Raw genomic sequence first — 17,067 nt, forward strand, 5'->3', positions numbered from 1 at the left:
TCCTTTTCCTCTTTTTGCCTTTTGACCTTGAGATTTCAAGGAAGTTGGGAACCTGTTTAAGAACAATTAAAATGCATGGAACCCAGTTTGAACTTACGGTGGACGATGGTCCCCTCACTTTATCAAAGTAGTGAATTAAACCCAAACCGCAATCTTTTCCTAACCCTAACCAGTCTGATTGTGTGTCTTAAGCTATCAAAAGCTTAAAACATGCAATTAAAAGATATGTTTTAAAAGTTGATTTTAGAAACAGAAGTGGTATTCCATTAAACCCTTAAATACTAAATATCAAAAGGTGCTTAGATATGATACAAACAATAGGACCTTACCTTTATATAGATTTTATATTACCAAAGAATTTCAAACACTATAAACATATTATTTTCAAAATGTTCTTATCCTCTCTTTCTTTGTCCCTCGCCCCATCTTTGTTCTCCCTTCTCCATCTTCCTTATACATCCTACTCTATCTAATTCTCCCTTTCTCCTGATCTTATTTCTGTTGCTCTGTAGTCCTCTCTTTTTACCATACGATAATACATTCAAGTCTGATTTATTTTGTTGCATCACAGCATTAAGAGCACTAACAAGGACATATATTTAAGAAACAGAGAAACAGACATTTAGGATAACATAACCATCACTGAAGACCATATTTTTAGGACCCTTTAACATAAATTGTCTGGCAATTAAATTTTTTCCAGCTACTCCTTGTTATTTTTTCCCGATTTTATTACACTCACCCTTTCTCTGTTTATCTCTCCTTGTCTCCTTAATTCACTCCTTCGTCTCTCTCATTGCATCCTTTTATGGCCCTCTCCCACCTGTCACCCCGAGCCATATATCCAATACAGCATCCATGTTGCGTCTTCGTTACTGCCCCCCCATATTGTTGTTAAAGCTAAATCAAGAATGAGTGGACCTTTTTAAAATTTCACGAGCCATGTTTTGCGCATGATATACAAGCCAGGAATGTGTGTGTGTTGTATTCAGTGACGTGTAACTATGGAAACGGCGGTTGCCAGCACACATGCGATGACACAGACACAGGGCCGGTGTGTGGCTGCCATCAGAAGTACGCCCTGCACTCAGACAGCAAGACCTGCATCGGTGAGTGACAACCAAGAAGTCTTCCCAGTTCTCACACACACACACACACACACACACACACACACACACACACACACACACACACACACACACACACACACACACCACACACACACACACACACACACCACACACACACACACACACACACACACACACACACACACACACACACACACACACACACACACACACACACACACACACACACACACACACACACAGCTGTTTGACTGTGACATCTGTTGTATGGTAGAAGGCCATGACCGTGTCGGTGTAGCACAGCTGATAAAAGAAGCAAAGTAACAGAATGTGGAAGTGTGTTCGGGGGTTGGAGTTGGACAGTTGAAAGATAGATCATCTCCGAGCTCCACAGCCATTCCTCTCTCCTTCCCTTGATACTGAGGGAAACAGCACTTTAACAGATTGATGCACACTGATTTACAGGTAGAATCAATCCCCAGTCATAAAAATGACATGGGTAACACTCAAGTGTGAGCTTGTCAGCGATAAAGAATAAGAATTAGACCTTATTAAATCAATCATTTTTCCAGGTTCTTGCCAACTTAATGCTGCATCAAACCTGCTAAGATACTCGTATTATGTTCAACCCAACAGAAACACGGTAGTGAGATTGTCAGTAGATTTAGAAAAGAACAAAATCCTTAAATCAACTATTAATGCAGAGTCACATTCAAATATGTGTTTTATTATCATGTTTATTTCAGGCTCAAAATGACAGTGATTGCTCTCAGTAGATGCAAACATTTTTAAAATAGCTGATTTGCATACTGAGAGCACCTTGTTTAAAATAAGACCATTTTTTTAACTACTTATCAAGGGTTATGATCTTCACCTTATCATACCCAAAGAGTCAACGTAGAAGCTCGATTGGGAACTGGGTGTTTGGGCTTTCTTGCCCTGAGCACAGCCTCTCAGGGTTTTCAGATTGTGAAGCTGTCGCACATCGGATATAAAGTCCGTAGAGGTGCGCTGCATTGCAAAAAGTCTCTTGAATGATCCATTGGAGCCATAACGTTATTCCTGTGTTACATGTTTGAAAGTGAGTTGCTTTTGAATGTATCAATACCCACTCTGATACCCCATTCCTCATGTCAGAACTCAGTTGACTCCACAACATGCTGAGGACATCCTAGCTCTCACATAATGGACATTGATTTTTGTCTTGCAATTGTTTTAATCGGTAACGGATAAATAAAAGCGTTCAAGGTAAGTGGAGTTCTTCATAACTGTTCTTTTCCGCCTTGTTTTTGCTGATATATATGTTATTAGTCTTTTGTAAAGTCTTACAGTAATTTCATCACCACATTTATGACCTTAGCCAGCCCACTGCAGCTGGTTCCAGTCACAGTGGTTGTAGTGTGGCCTCAAGGGCTGTAATATATGAAGCACATTGAAGGTGTTGATCAATTCTGCATCTTTGCATCCTCAAGTTAATAATTAAATCAGCAAGTAATCAAAGTTGTGCCCTAAATGAATTCATGTTTTTCCCCAAAAGTGATAACCTCCAGTTATTGTAGTGGTAGGAACTGAAGTTTTCCCCTACTGCCAGAATCGCTAACCCACCAAGATTATGGGTCACCTAATCTCTGCCAATTAGTGAGCTGCTTCAGTCCATGTGACTTTTGTTTACAAGCTGTGGTTCATTTGTAATTGGACAGCGAGATCCCAATGATCCAACAAAAGAAAAAGTCAACAATTCCTTGTGGTTTAAACCAAAGAAAACAAAGTGGAAGTGCGTTTAAACACATCGTTACATGTGAGATTGCAACCACCTGCACAACCAAACAACACACACTCATTCATGCTGTGAACTGAAAAACACAAACACACAGAATGATGTCAATGCTGTTGATAAAACCATGGACACACAATTATCTGACTTTGATGTGCTGTCCTTCCTGTTGTTCGTACACTGGAAACACCTCCCTCTGTCTCTATCAACACACGAGCAGTTTGCTGTGCTGCTAGGTTTTGACTGCCATTAACCCCTTTTTCTTTCCAGCTACTTTAAAGAAGAACACACCATCAAGGAAAAGGCTGCGAAGAAGAAGATACGATAAAAACGAGAGAGAACCCTCCCTTCTTTCCAAATGTCTTGTGTTTTTTCTCTCTATCTCTATTTGATTTGACGAGAGAAAGGTCTTCGGACTGGGTGTCCCAATTGCTCAATGGACCCACCTGTCCCCACCTTTCCTTTATTCTTTCTATATAGTGCTATCCCTCTGCTCCTCCGACCTCCTCCTCCTCTTCCTACTCCTCCTCCTTCTCCTCCTGCTGCTTCCTGATTGCCTGTCTTGTCTGAGCATCCATGTTAAAACTCAATTCAGGTGGATTGAAAGGATAAATCCTCAGTGCACAAGAGGAAAGACTGGCTCTGGGTGCTGTTGGGGTGGGGCGGTACGGTACGGGACGGGGGTCAGGGGGCCACGTGTTAGACTTTGTGGCTAAAAGCGGACATCTCAATTGCAGCCTGATCTTAAGTTAAGCTCCCTCATAAGCAAACCTAACCCTACTCCTCCTCCTCCTCCACCTCTCTCTCTACCTCCTCATCCTCCACCTCCCGAACACAAAAAAGCAAAGCAAGAACCACAAACCTGCCGACAACAACATCCCCATCCATCAGCCCCCTTCCTTGCTCCATACTCCCTGATAGAGAGGCAGGGGCTTGCACCGCTAACCCTTCTTTCTACTGCCTCTGTCCACTCACATGTGCCATATCGTCCAAGTGTCTGCCACCTCCTCTTTTACTAATCCGTCCAATCATATGTGTGTGTGTCTGCTTGTCCAGCTGCATGGGAGAGCCTGCCCTGCACTTGTATGGTTTCCCTTTTTTTTTTCTTTTTTTTTTTAATACCCTTTTTGGAATTGAATAACATTTTGTTTTTTCTTATTGTTGTTGTTTATAGTGACCCTGGTCCTTGTGTTGTTGTTTTTCCCAGTGCATCGGTGTTTACCATTCTCCTAGCTGTAGTAGATTAGCGTGGTTTAACTCTTCCCCCCTCCATGTCCTGTGGTCTGGCTCTCTAATCACTCCCCTCTCTGTGGGCCTCAGACCACTGCTTAGCCCTGTAGACTCTTTAGAAGTGAGTGGCAGGGACTCCTCTCTTCCCACCCCTTCTCAACCTGGCTCACACATCCACCCACACATTTTATCTCCCTCCGTGACAGATTTGTTCACACACTTAAGAAAGCAGACGCTCAAAAGCACACGGACTGGTATGCCCAAGCTCTCAATTCAACAATCACGCACACATTCATACAGCCACATTTCACTCGTTAGCCGAGCACCAGAAAGCCTCCATTCATCCCTGAGTGTACTTCAGAGAGTCCTCCACTATGTCCATCAAGCTCCCGAGAGGAGAGAGAGAAAACGGTAGCGGGACAGGGGAATGGAATGAACATTAATTACCCCCATATCCACCCCTCACCAACCTCAGGACTGAGTGTATACATCAAAGCCCAGTCCTATAGCGGCAAGTGGCGTCTATTCAAGAAGAGATGCTCATTCAGGCCCTAATGACTCAGGCCCAAATGAAAGGCCGCCTCCCTCCTCGCTAACGTAAAACCCACCATCCTCAACGCACCACATGCATGCCATCTTAACCCTTTCTACAACCATCGTCAGGGCCACCCTCCGACCTCAGCCCCCCCCCCCCCCGCTGCCCACATTTTGGATTGTGGTTCTTCCAGCGTTAACTGTTAAAGCCAGTTGTGATGTGTTCCATAGACAAACAGGCAACCAGCGCTGCCCCCAGACTACCCCCTCCTGCCTTTTTATTTCTCTGCATGCCCTCCCTGCACTGCCCCTTCAAACCCCATTTCTCAGTGTGTGCACCCCTTTGTCCCTCGTATAGCTCTCCCATTGTGGGCCATGATGGGACTGATTCTGCCTTTCCTTTTCTACCTCGCTATCTTTTTTTCTTCTCTGTTCATCATTTCACTCAAAAATCTTGTCATTGCTTGGTTGTTTGATCACTTCTCGCTGCTGTTCGACCTCTCGTCTTCCACCCCTTCACCTCTTTTTGTCATCATTACAACTTGGTTCCGTCTCTGTTCCAACATTTAAGACAGCTTGTCTTGGAAAGGTTGGACAAGTATCCTCCCCTCCCTTTCTTTCTCGTCTTCCTCCTCCATCCTAACGCAAGGGAATCATTGCTGAGAAAGTGTGGCTGTTTGATATGGAAGACAGAAACTCCATCTGCAAACAGTAACGTCAACATAAGATTTAAGATCCCCGTTAATGTTCACCCCAACCTCATTCCATCCCTAAAACCCCCACACCTCTAACCATCTTTTATTGGTTTACTTTTTCATGTAAGTCCTCAATCTCCTTCCCTCCCCACCTACCTTCTTGCCTATCTACCGCTTCATTTTGTGAGCTACACACTGATACCAATATTTCATTTATTTTGTTTTGTTCTTTTGTTTGCTCTGGGGGATTTATCATTTGTTTGGGGATTAACACTCTAACAGGGATTTTGGCGCTTCCTCATCGCTTCTTGCTTCTTGGCTTTGGTTTTTTTGCTCAAACACCAAGAGGGGCTGAAGGTCTGGTCATTTGGGCTTCTCATTAACCTGCTGCTCACTGTTTGTCCCCTTGTCACTTGTGTTTTAGAGAAAGATGAGGCTGCAATTGAGAGCTCTGAGTTCAATGCCACGTCAGTAGCTGATGTGGACAAGCGGGTGAAACGGCGGCTACTTATGGGTAACTCTTTTCTTCCTCTTTCTATGTGTTGCCATGGCGCTTGTGCTTGTATCCCCGACTCCATTCCTCTCCGTTCCTCCTCGTCCTCCTCTCTGTCTTTATTTTGTTAAAAAAAATTATTTTTGTAATCCGATGATGCCCACTGTGTCTCCCACAGTCCGTTTTGTTGCTTCTGTACCTTACGTGATGAAAACAAAGTGAAAGAAGTCCCTGTTTTCCTTTGAACTGGTCCTTCCTAAAACTACTAAAGGTTTTACTCGATGACTAACATTTACTTTCCATGTTGCACCTTAAGCCGCATTCACATGATTCGCTCTTTGCTCACTGTGAGGTTGGGTGCAGAGCCTTGCGGTGAAAGCACCAGATACGTTTCGTTTGTATGGGTACCTCCCTTGTTAGCTTGCGCCGCTTAGCACAGCTGTCATCTGATTGGTTGTGCATCAAAAAGTCAACAGCAATCAAGAACTGCTCGCAATTTCGTACGATTCGCGACGCTGAGGGTAGAAACACAACATCAACGACAGCACAGAGCCGTTTTACCGCTTGTCATGTGAAAGCAGCTTTACTGTACAATGTATGTGTTCCATTCCCCTAATAGACCACCAATGTTGTAAAATAACGTTCTGGACCAAGCTTGCCCCATGGTTGCCCCATAAACGTTTTACACTGTACTTGGCAGCCTATTCTCAAAACCACAATCTTCTGAAGGGGCAGTAAAGGCGAGCGAATCAAACCAACAGTCCCATGCTACCTTTGTTTTTAAGGATGGTTTTCAGGTTCGGTTTCTGCTGCTATTGATGAAAGGTGCGACATCGAGAACTTATACAAAAATAAACGAGATGGGCATTATTTGGTTTCTGAAGCACTGGACCCTGCCACTTTTCTTTTCAGATCTTCAACCCATCATTCCTCCCCTGCACCCCAATATCTGGAACTCCAAACTGATGTGCTGTACAGTCTGCAGTCAATTGATTTACAATTTTATTTCAGCAGGTTCCGGCCAATGTGGCTTGGAGGAAGAATGGAGAATTTGTTTTTCCTGATCTTTATTATACCTCTTTGTTCTTTTCTCTTCTCCTTTATTTACCTTGAATATAGAAGTCTCCTGACTCCACACTAAACCCTGTTTCACTTCCTGTTGTACCAGCATGTCACCTTTCCTGATGGTGCTCCTCTTGTAACCTCATTTACAACTTGCTGCAAATTACCCTGGAAAAATCCTGAGGTTTTTCTTTCAAATAAAACTGTCTACAATAGCACCTGCCTCAGTAGCACCTTTGGCAAGTCATGCAGTGTGAGAAAGGCTTTGAGGACACTGCCATCCAGATTCCCATTATCCAGTCTTTCTGAATGTTTTGATGTCTGAATCTCAGAACTGTCCACAAACAGAAACAAAAAACAAAGTCATGTTAGCCTAAACAGCCTAAACTTTGTTCAAGTTGGCCACTCAACATAGAAGTTGATAAATGTGAAACTTATATTCAGCTTGGTGGAAATTCATCATCATTTCCTGAAAGCTCCACTACACATCCTCAGCAATTTGCGGTTTCGACCCCTGAATAATTCAAATGTTACCACATTAAAGCTTGCAATTGATCTGGAAACCTTACCACGTTAAGGAAAATGAAATTAGAAAAATTACACAAATAATTCACATTACCAAGTTTGACCCTAAGTGCCTCCCATACATCCAGTACAGTTAAAGTTAGGGTTAGGGTTGGGGTTGGGGTTGGAATTGAATTGCATGGCAGTAAAAACGAAAAGAAAGCGGAGGCATTGTAGGAACAAATAGTGCTAACAATGTGAAACTGGCAGAGCGAATACTACCAAGAACATATGCCGTGTGTCGCACACATTATACAGAGGGTGATCACAGTTATTCTCTGTGACAGCCGCTTTGAAGATGCTTCAGCTAGGTGTCGGAAAATTGTTGGACTTCATGCCAATAATTAAGAAATCATTTAAACTAAGCTGAGATGTTCCAATAAAGCAAAATAAAAAAACAGCTTTTGATTATTCATGATTAATCACAGATTATTATTGTTATTATTACTTTTAATCAAGGGCCACCACTTACCCCAATATATTTGGATACTCAACCCTGAGGGAAGTTATCAGTGTGCATGAACAAACACATGTCCATGCCTGGGGTTGTTAAGAGCATAGAGTCCATCCCGATGCTCCACTGGCACCGCCTGAACAGCAGCAGCATGTTAGATTTGACATAGCTATCAGTCTGATTCCTCTGACACGAGGTGCTCCTGCCTGTGCACTCGCTGCCATCACACAGCACAGACAACGTGCCGATCAAGACAAATGGATCTGCGACCGGAGCTCTAATGAAAGGCGGTGGTGAGATAACGAAAGGAGAAACCTTGAGAGCAAGCCAGAAGGGAAATAGGACAGAAGGAGTGTGGGCGATCTGATGAAAAGTCATTCTGAGACATTTCATGACGTTGCTATTGAAGAGAATTCAGGAGCCAGGTGCTGCACATATGTGAACGAAGTGTCAAAAGAGAGACTCACTGGTGCTACATTGGCTCTGGACTCCAAATAAACCATCACCTCTGGACAGATGGAGCTAAGCTGATGTGTGTGTTTGTGTGTTCACAGTAGGTGTATCTATATAGCGGGATTGCAGGCCAGAGCTATGCTGACTGACAGCTGATTTAGATGCCAATCACGGGGCAAAAGGGGATCTTGTTGAGAGCTGACAGATGATCGTGCCCCTCTCACCTTTTTCCAACAGTTAGTGACTTGGCATGATGCTTTGGTACACACAGTGCACATAGTTTTCCCTCTCATGCTTTCCATCTTTAATCAATAGAACATGTGTCCTCTCTTGGAAAAAGTCAGCCGTTCCATGAGAAGACGACGGACATGTGTATCCATACAGTTTTTCCTCTCATTCCTCTTCCCCTTGCTGACATATTGTCATCCGTTAACATGCAGTTGCTGACCTTGTTCAATCGGCAAGAGGAGAGTTGTGTTGGGTTGCTTTCATTTTGGCAGCCTCCCCCTCTCCTGAAATCTTAACATTTTGCATCATCTTCTGAATATGCTGCCACCTTTTTCCTTTCTCCATTCAAATTGATTTCATCTTGAGTCAAAGCACCCAATGACTGGTCTTTATAGTCTAAAAATAAAAATCATAATAAAAAAATGAACATTATTACCTAATACTCACAGACAATATGTGAAATACATGCAACAGTAGCATTTCTAGAAACATTATCAAACATGTTCATCAAATAAAAGTGGAAATGGAAAAGTTGTGAACTGACTAAACTGTAAATTCCCTAGAATAGACATTGGGCCTTTTTTTAATTAATACCACCATATTTTGCTAAATACACTACACTCTTTTGCTAAGAGTAAGATAAGAACATTGATTCCAGTCATGTTTCTGTAAACAGATGCCAGCAAGCTATTAGCTAAGTTTAGCATATATACTAGATATACTGCTAGCCTGGCTCAATCTAAAATGTAACAAAGTCAGCCTACTTACATCTTATTCTTTACATATTGTCGTATTACAGAATATTTCTCGGACGGGTGACTTAATGGAGTCTTAATGTGAAGTAAGGTTTCTCTAGTAATAGTTTTGATGGTAACTTACAAGATGCTTGTCAGGGTTGAGTAAGCAGGCAGGACCCAAATGCAGATTTCCAAGAATAGTCCTTTATTCCAAGGTACAAAGTAGAAACACAGAACACTACCCTGTGACACACAGTCAACTACAAACAATGAACCAACAATGACAGACAGAAAAACCAGAACTAAAATACACACAAGACCAATCACACAAACAAGACACAGGTGAGGAGGGAGGAGAAAACACAGGGGCACCAGGTGAACACAATCGGGCAATCAGGCAAGACAGGGGTGAACACTTTTCAAAACAAAACAGGAAACAAAAGACAGAAAAAGACAAGAAAAAACCCAACACAGACAGATCGTAACAATGCTGGTATTTTGCAAGATGTTGAACTATTCATGTAATCTTTGCCACAATCACATATCATATATCAACATATATTACCTAAAATCCACATATGTGTCATTGCTTCAGTTACTCTGACACATAATCAGCCATTTCGAAATTGTAGCCTTCACATTGTGGACCGTGTCAACAGAGAATACCCCAACTTTTGCAAGTGTGGTGACATACTGAAAAAAACAAAACACCAAAGACTGATTTAACATTAAACACGATGAGTATGAGTTTAGAATCCATCATATGTGATTCCAGCCCTCATGACATCGAAGTAACAAGCAGATATATGCTGCGCACACACAAACACACACACACTCAGACAGGCTGGGATAGAAATATGCAGGGTTATATGGAGAGTGTAGAGGCTTGGAGAGGGGGCTGAGGGGGTTATAAGGGGCTTGTCCAGCACATCAATCAGGCCCGGCGGTGCGTCTGTGTTCCCCTTCTCAGTCTGGCCTGAGGCTGGGGTGCTGAGCAGGACTGTGCTCAACCCTCACCTAATGATAGGGCCAACTGTACTCTGTATAAATCACTCTGACCCTCAAACACCACCTCCACTCACATCAAGCCCACGCTCATGCACATGTACCTTAACACTAACACAAAAAGTCTTATTGACTGTATGCACCTGCGCAGGCATACAGCCTTTAACCTTAATTCTCACGCAGACGGACAGGGACCCGAGCTGGGGAGAGGAGATGGGACAGTTGTCTTCTGTTGTATCATACAGGACCAAACCCTGTCAGACAGACTGTTTAAATGAGGGTTACGGTTAGTGTCTACTTACAGCCTTCCCCTTTGCTGTTTTTCTACTTAAACACAAACTCTATGAAGCCTCCTGCAACATTTTTTTAAATAACTAATCCATTTAAGACAATACGGAGGATTAGGGTCTTTAAAGTCAGAATCCTGACAAAAACTTGTTGACAAACAAAATCAGAACTTTCAGTTTAATCTCAGAATTCTAAGGAAATTGTCAAATTTCTGAGATAAAAAGTCAAAATTCTGAGACTTTAATCTCAGAATTCTAAGAAAATCGTCAAATTTTCTGAGAAGAAAGTCTGAATTCTGGCAATAAAAGTCTACATTTTTAACTTTAATCTTCAAAAATTCACATGCGGCCCTTATCCTCCCTCGTAAGACAGTTCAGAATTACGAAATAGTTTGATATCTGGTCTCAGAACGTTCCCAGAGAGAACGAGACATGAAAAACATTGCGTGTGATGAACACAGAGCTTTCAAGGATAAACACAGCAAGGAACAAATGCAGGCTAGAAAACAGATTGATGCTGTTTGGAGCCACATGAAGAAACACAAACAAACCCACAAATACCTTCCTGTTTCTTGACAGAATGCTTTATGCTAATGAATTGACCTCTAGATGTGAATGTGTTTGCACGCCTGAAAAGGCTTTTCCTATTTCCTCACTTCTCCTACTGTAGTAGGCACACACAATCCTGCCACTTTAATTAAATGGGAAGAAGCTGCCAAAAAGGAGGGTAACGTCCCCGATTGACATGTTGCTGGAACAATCCTTTGAATTTCAAAAGCCAACTTTTGTTATGATGGTGTATTTATAAATGTGACCTGTTGGGTTTCAGATGGAGGTTTTAAAAGCCCAAGAACTAGTGGAATATCTCAACTCTTAGCCCTTGTACCTTCAGCAGCAAAATGTACAATTTTCTCTGAAATTATTGAAGTCAAACCCACCAATAACCAAACATTTACTAACTGAAACTTCCTTATTAGATGTAGTTTTATTAAATCCCTTTCAACAAACATGAGTCAACGTCAAATGTCAGCCTCCTCAGCACTTTTGGAGGCCCATTGGGAAAGTGTGTACCGAGCTTTGCTAAAGCAACAGCGGCTGGGCAGGTGAGCTAGAGTTACCATGAGCTGCTGTTTGTTTTGGGATCAGCTCAGGCAATATCCACAAGTCCCAGCAAACCTTTATCTGCGCCACGTACAAAAACATTTTTCTGGACTAAAATATATATACGCCGGTGCTGCCGAGAGTGTTCTAGACTTACAGCACTCAACCTTGCACTAACTTTATTTTTCCATCTACTTACATTAACCCTTTCCCTTTTTGTGTTAACGATGATTTCTTGTCACATTTTGAAACAGGACCAACCATTGAGCCAAATACTTTTTCACCTAAATATTTAATGTGACTTTCTGAGTTTATGAACACTGTATTATCTTTGTAAAAAAAAAAAATTGTCTTTGGAGTGTTGTGATGTGTTACACAAGAAAACGCAAGAAAACATTACTGTGCTTTTTTGTGTGTATTTTTCCACTGCATGAACCTTTTTCTCTCAACCCACATCCCCTTCAGTGTCCCTTGTTTCTTTTTGATGCTGTTTTAGAAGCAGGGGTCACATGTTAACACCCCCTTCTTCTCTTTCTCTTCCTCCATCTCTGTCCCGCCATCTGCAGAGACCTGCGCCGTGAACAATGGCGGCTGTGACAGGACATGCAAAGACACCGCCACAGGAGTGCGCTGCAGCTGCCCCGTGGGATTCACTCTGCAGCCCGATGGCAAAACCTGCAAAGGTCAGTAAATTGAACGTTTTCTGATGCCTTCAAGCCTGCTGTATGAGCAAAGGTCTACAGCTGCTGATCACTGAGCACTCTGGGCACTGTAAGCGTTTCAGTTACCTAGACCAAACCAAACCCCAGCCATCTGCTTCACTTCCAACTTCACAGAGCGTCGGTCGCGGTCACTGCCACAGTTTGTTGTTTTTGAATATGCCTCAGGGCTTTTTCTATGCTTCCACCAACCTGCCGCTGACGTCAATGACAGTGGTCCGAGGAGAAGGCTGCCGCAGCGTGGGCCAGAACTTCCCAAACATATAATTGTAGTGTTATGGCTTTCTTCTAAACAAACAGCCCCGCTCAATGAGGCCGACCCGTGGGTTCAAACACTGGCAGCAGTGCTTTATCTCCTCAGGGCGAAGCAGCAGTGAGAAGGTTGTGGACACCTGGCTATTGTCTTACCAAAGAATGAGAATAATTGTTATTGTCGAGTAGATTTACACTAACAAAGAATGTGCCTTGGCGTTTCGTGCATACAATAAACAATAAACCAATAAGATTAAATAAATAAGACACTATCAAGATACTATTACAAATAAAAACACAAAGAAAGTTTAGTGCGTCAAAAAATATTGGTTAATGTAGGAGGATATGCAAAAGTTCACAGTGACGATGATATGTACAATGTAATGAATATGTATTTCTGTATATAATCTGCCACATGTACAGTACATGTATGGTGCTGGATGCTACACCTCCTTCCTCCTCTCTGTATGGATATGGAGAGATGGAGTTGTGGGGCTCAACCATTTGACAGACGTGGTCAAGGAATCGTCACAGCAACAAGGTCATGTGACGTGACATGACTCTTTGCATGTCAGAATCTGCAGTCCTCGTGTGATCCGAGCGTGCTCTTTTTAAATTGTATAATACTGTATGTGTGTATGTTCTGGAGTGTGTTCTGCAGTGAGTGTCAGGCAGTTTGAGAATGTGGCATGTAAGTGTGTGAAATCCTGGAACCGGAGCTGTCTCAGGCATGGCACGCAGACGACGCATCGGCAAACTTTAAGATGTTTGAACAGTGAGGCCCACTGTGCCCAGCCACTCTCTTTCAGCCAGGACACACAGACAGCACCATCCAGCTGTAGATCGGCATATGTACTAAAGTAGACAAACAAGACAAATCAGTCGGCTCCTACTTTACCTAAACAAAAGGATGCAACATGATCATCATGATTATATTATCCTTTTACTTTCTTATCAAGCTTGAAAACACTTCTTCATTGCAAATGAAACGGGTCCTCACTAAAGGCTACTATGAATATAGTTTTGGTTAAGTTTATGCACGTTGTGTTCAGGGAAAGGTCATGCTTAGGGTTAGGGGCTAGGGTCAGGTAAGGGAACTTCATCCTTATGGTAACAATGATAAACTGTGAGTTAAATAGGTCATTTTATGCAAATGTTCAGGTTTCATATTAGTTTTGTGTGCCTCTACTATGATATGTTTACATGCTTTCGGTGCCTTAATTTTCTCATACTGCCTGTGCTGCAGCACCTCTTTCCCCCCTGGCTCGGTTGTGATTGGTCAACGGCTTAAGGATTTCCCGACCCTTAGCATATCACTTACAATGCGTTGGAGCACGTACCAATAGAAGCACGATTGTTTGTGACAAACTCCCACTGGAGGGAACTTTTGGATTATAGCCTTTGCAGACCGTTTACATCCATCCAGACCAACACTCCTTTACATGGAAATGTTTCGCTCAAACAGCCTGACTTTGATGAAGATTTCATGTGAGGACATATTTAAAATGTAAAAGCCATGTTCATGCGGCCATCCATTTGGCTCTAGCAACCCATATAGTAGTACTAGTAGTAGTATATAGTAGTCTACTGAAAGGCATGCTCGGATAACATGTCCACCGCTGCTCTGATGTCAGATTTAGGCCCGACACTTCCACTTTGTCTCCCCAGGTGATATGTGGTCTTGACAAAACCTAGCATTTACAGTGGTAGAAAAATGAAAAGTTTCCCCCTTTTTTTTGGGCTTGAGTTGAGTGGGGAAGATTGATAAGAGTGCAGTCCAGCTGTGCCCCGCCCACATAATTTGGATGTGGATCAGCCCCCAGGCTTCATAAATCCCAAAGCAGGGATCAGTGCAGAGAGACACAGAGCAGGCAGCGCACATCGATCAGTATCCATCACCCAGGAGGACTCGCACTCAAACTGATGCAAACTAAACACTTCTCTGTACACACACATTCTCTATGCTGTCCGACACCCTGCAATAATTCAGCTAGACCAAGACTGATGTGCTGTAGTACAAGTATAGACTGTCAACAAATCTTGGCTGTGGTTTAAGATGAACAAATAAATTAGAATTATGGGTTTACTGCCCTTATCCATTTTTTGGTTTCATCATTATGTATCACACTTTATATTTGCGGTATAATGCTGACAGTAAATGAGGGTGGATGGTGTGCAATAAAAGGTCCCATGGTTGGATTTGAATAACGGAAGTTGCGGTGAAATTGTCGGCCCCTTCAACCCCTACTCTAATGTATTCAAAAGGGGACCCATCTTGCTGTTAGATCAATGTGCTTTACTTCTTTCTTTCTTTATTGATGAGGACAGAATAACAGCATTCAGTCAATTCCAAGACCCGCAGTGCTAATCAATATATCCTGCTGAAGCCTATCTGTGTGTGTACATGTGTGGGTATGTAGCAGATCAGATGGCACATGTTATCACAGTTGTGTTGTGTATTGCACAGACTGTAGTATAAGTGCCGGCAGTTAGTAGTTTACTGAACATAGTAGTTAGCGGCTGGATAAGTGCCACGCTGTGAGGTGGTCTCATCTAATGTGCCACTAAATTGCTTGATAGAGGCAGACAGCTCCCTCTCCACCCGGCTCTCTCTCCCTGTCTGTATCTACCTTGCTTCAGAGCCAAGGGGATGTGCCCTGCCGTGCCTGTCTATCATAATCATTTCAATATAAACTATGTAGGGCATGTTTAAAACCCACCAGTCCGATAAACGCCCTTTCATCTGCGCTGACAGACGAGTCGGTTCAGCCTCTCACGATGACAGACACGCCGACTGGAGGAGGCATTTCATCACGGGGCTCTCGTGCCGACAACTGGGTGAGAGAGAGAGGGAGGGAGAGGGAGAGAGGAAGGAAAAAAGAGGTAGAGAAAAGGGAAGAAGATTTTTTTTCAAAAACAGTTACCAGATGTTTGATTAGAAGGTACACACCGGAGTATGGATGAGTTATTGTGTGTGTGTGCGTGTATGTGTGTGTGTGTGTGTGTGTGTGTGTGTGTGTGTGTGTGTGTGTGTGTGTGTGTGTGTGTGTGTGTGTGTGTGTGTGTATGTCACTCTCTGTGGGTTAATTAGCACACATTTAGTCGGTTGCATGTTAGTCGATATTTGGTGTACTTATAAGCTTAATGGAGTGTGTGTGTGTGTGTGTGTGTGTGTGTGTGTGTGTGTGTGTGTGTGTGTGTGTGTGTGTGTGTGTGTGTGTGTGTGGTGTGTGTGTGTGTGTGTGTGTGTGTGTGTGTTCTTGCAGTTGTATGAGTGTATCTGTGGATAGCGTGTGGTGCACACTGTGGCACCTGAAACACGTCCCCACTGGCCTGCATTCCTCTTCTACCTGAAAAGACCTGAAAGCACACAAACACATAGTCATATCAAACTAAGACAAGGACTTGATCATATCCACTTAGCAAGCAGCTAATAGTCTTCTAACAAAAGAATACCATGGCCACTAATGCATGTTAACAAACCCAGAGACGGTTGTCTGGTTCCAAATCCAAATAGATTTTTTTTTCTGGAGAATCCAAAAGTAAGTTAATTAATCTGGAGCTGTAATGTGGAGGAATTGGGACAAGCTACACGATTCCTGGACATCGCTACCTTTGGGGTAACACCTAATCCAGGACAAATGGCTACTGCACTCGTTCCCTTTAGTTGTGGTGGAGATGGAGGAAAGAATGTTTTGTCGAACCTTTCTTGAAGTTGCACAGAAATTGGCGCTAGCGGACACAGTCCCTACTGTAGGAACAGATGATGCTCGCAATATGATAGAGGCAGAGAGAATACCATACAAGCGTATATGTTGTATGGTGGTACAGTATGTGTTGCGCAAATTATACAGAGGGCAATCACAGCAGCTCTCTGGTTTGTCAAGGCTTTTTAATATTTAAGAAGTCCCAGAAAATGGTCAGACTTCATGCGAATATTTTGGAAATTATGTTACAATAGATAAAAAAAAAGTTCCGGTTTCTCTTACCAGTTTGTCCTTTTTTTATTGCATATTTGTTTATCTGTCTGTCCCTGTCGCATCAGTAAGGAGTCACAGTCATCAATTACCCCATCAGTGTCCACTTTCATCAACCGCACTGATCCTGTCATAGCGCCATGTTCTCCATCACCTTACATGACTGCGCCACGGCCAGGAGTCTTGGCTCTAGTCCAGGTCACTGGCTGTTTTATTGTTGTGTAAAACGGAGAGTTTCCCTTGGCCCACATGCCCCTGTGGAGCCGTTGTTATTAAACAGAATCACGTGCTTAGGTCTTTTAATACCTGAATAAATACACGCTACCTCCTGGCCTGATGTCTGCAACACCCAGCGAAGAAAACCAGCGCTCTCCAAAAAAACTAGATCCCCTGCACTAAGTCCATAATTAT

General features: G+C 42.9%; 1 protein-coding gene across 4 annotated transcripts in view; it reads left to right on the forward strand.

Annotated features, from left to right (window-relative positions):
- Window positions 1–17,067, forward strand: part of scube1 (signal peptide, CUB domain, EGF-like 1) — a 74,986-nt gene that overhangs the window by 37,658 nt on the left and 20,261 nt on the right. For 2 of the 4 annotated variants that reach the window (XM_034131445.1, XM_034131446.1), the window contains exons 6-8: window positions 993–1,109; window positions 5,749–5,838; window positions 12,275–12,391. In XM_034131445.1, the coding sequence (XP_033987336.1) occupies window positions 993–1,109; window positions 5,749–5,838; window positions 12,275–12,391 (324 nt within the window). The remainder of the gene's footprint in view (window positions 1–992; window positions 1,110–5,748; window positions 5,839–12,274; window positions 12,392–17,067) is intronic. The other 2 variants (XM_034131447.1, XM_034131448.1) reach the window with 1 other exon arrangement.

This window comes from Trematomus bernacchii, unplaced genomic scaffold (genome assembly GCF_902827165.1).
Source record: "Trematomus bernacchii unplaced genomic scaffold, fTreBer1.1, whole genome shotgun sequence".
Taxonomy (NCBI): domain Eukaryota; kingdom Metazoa; phylum Chordata; class Actinopteri; order Perciformes; family Nototheniidae; genus Trematomus; species Trematomus bernacchii.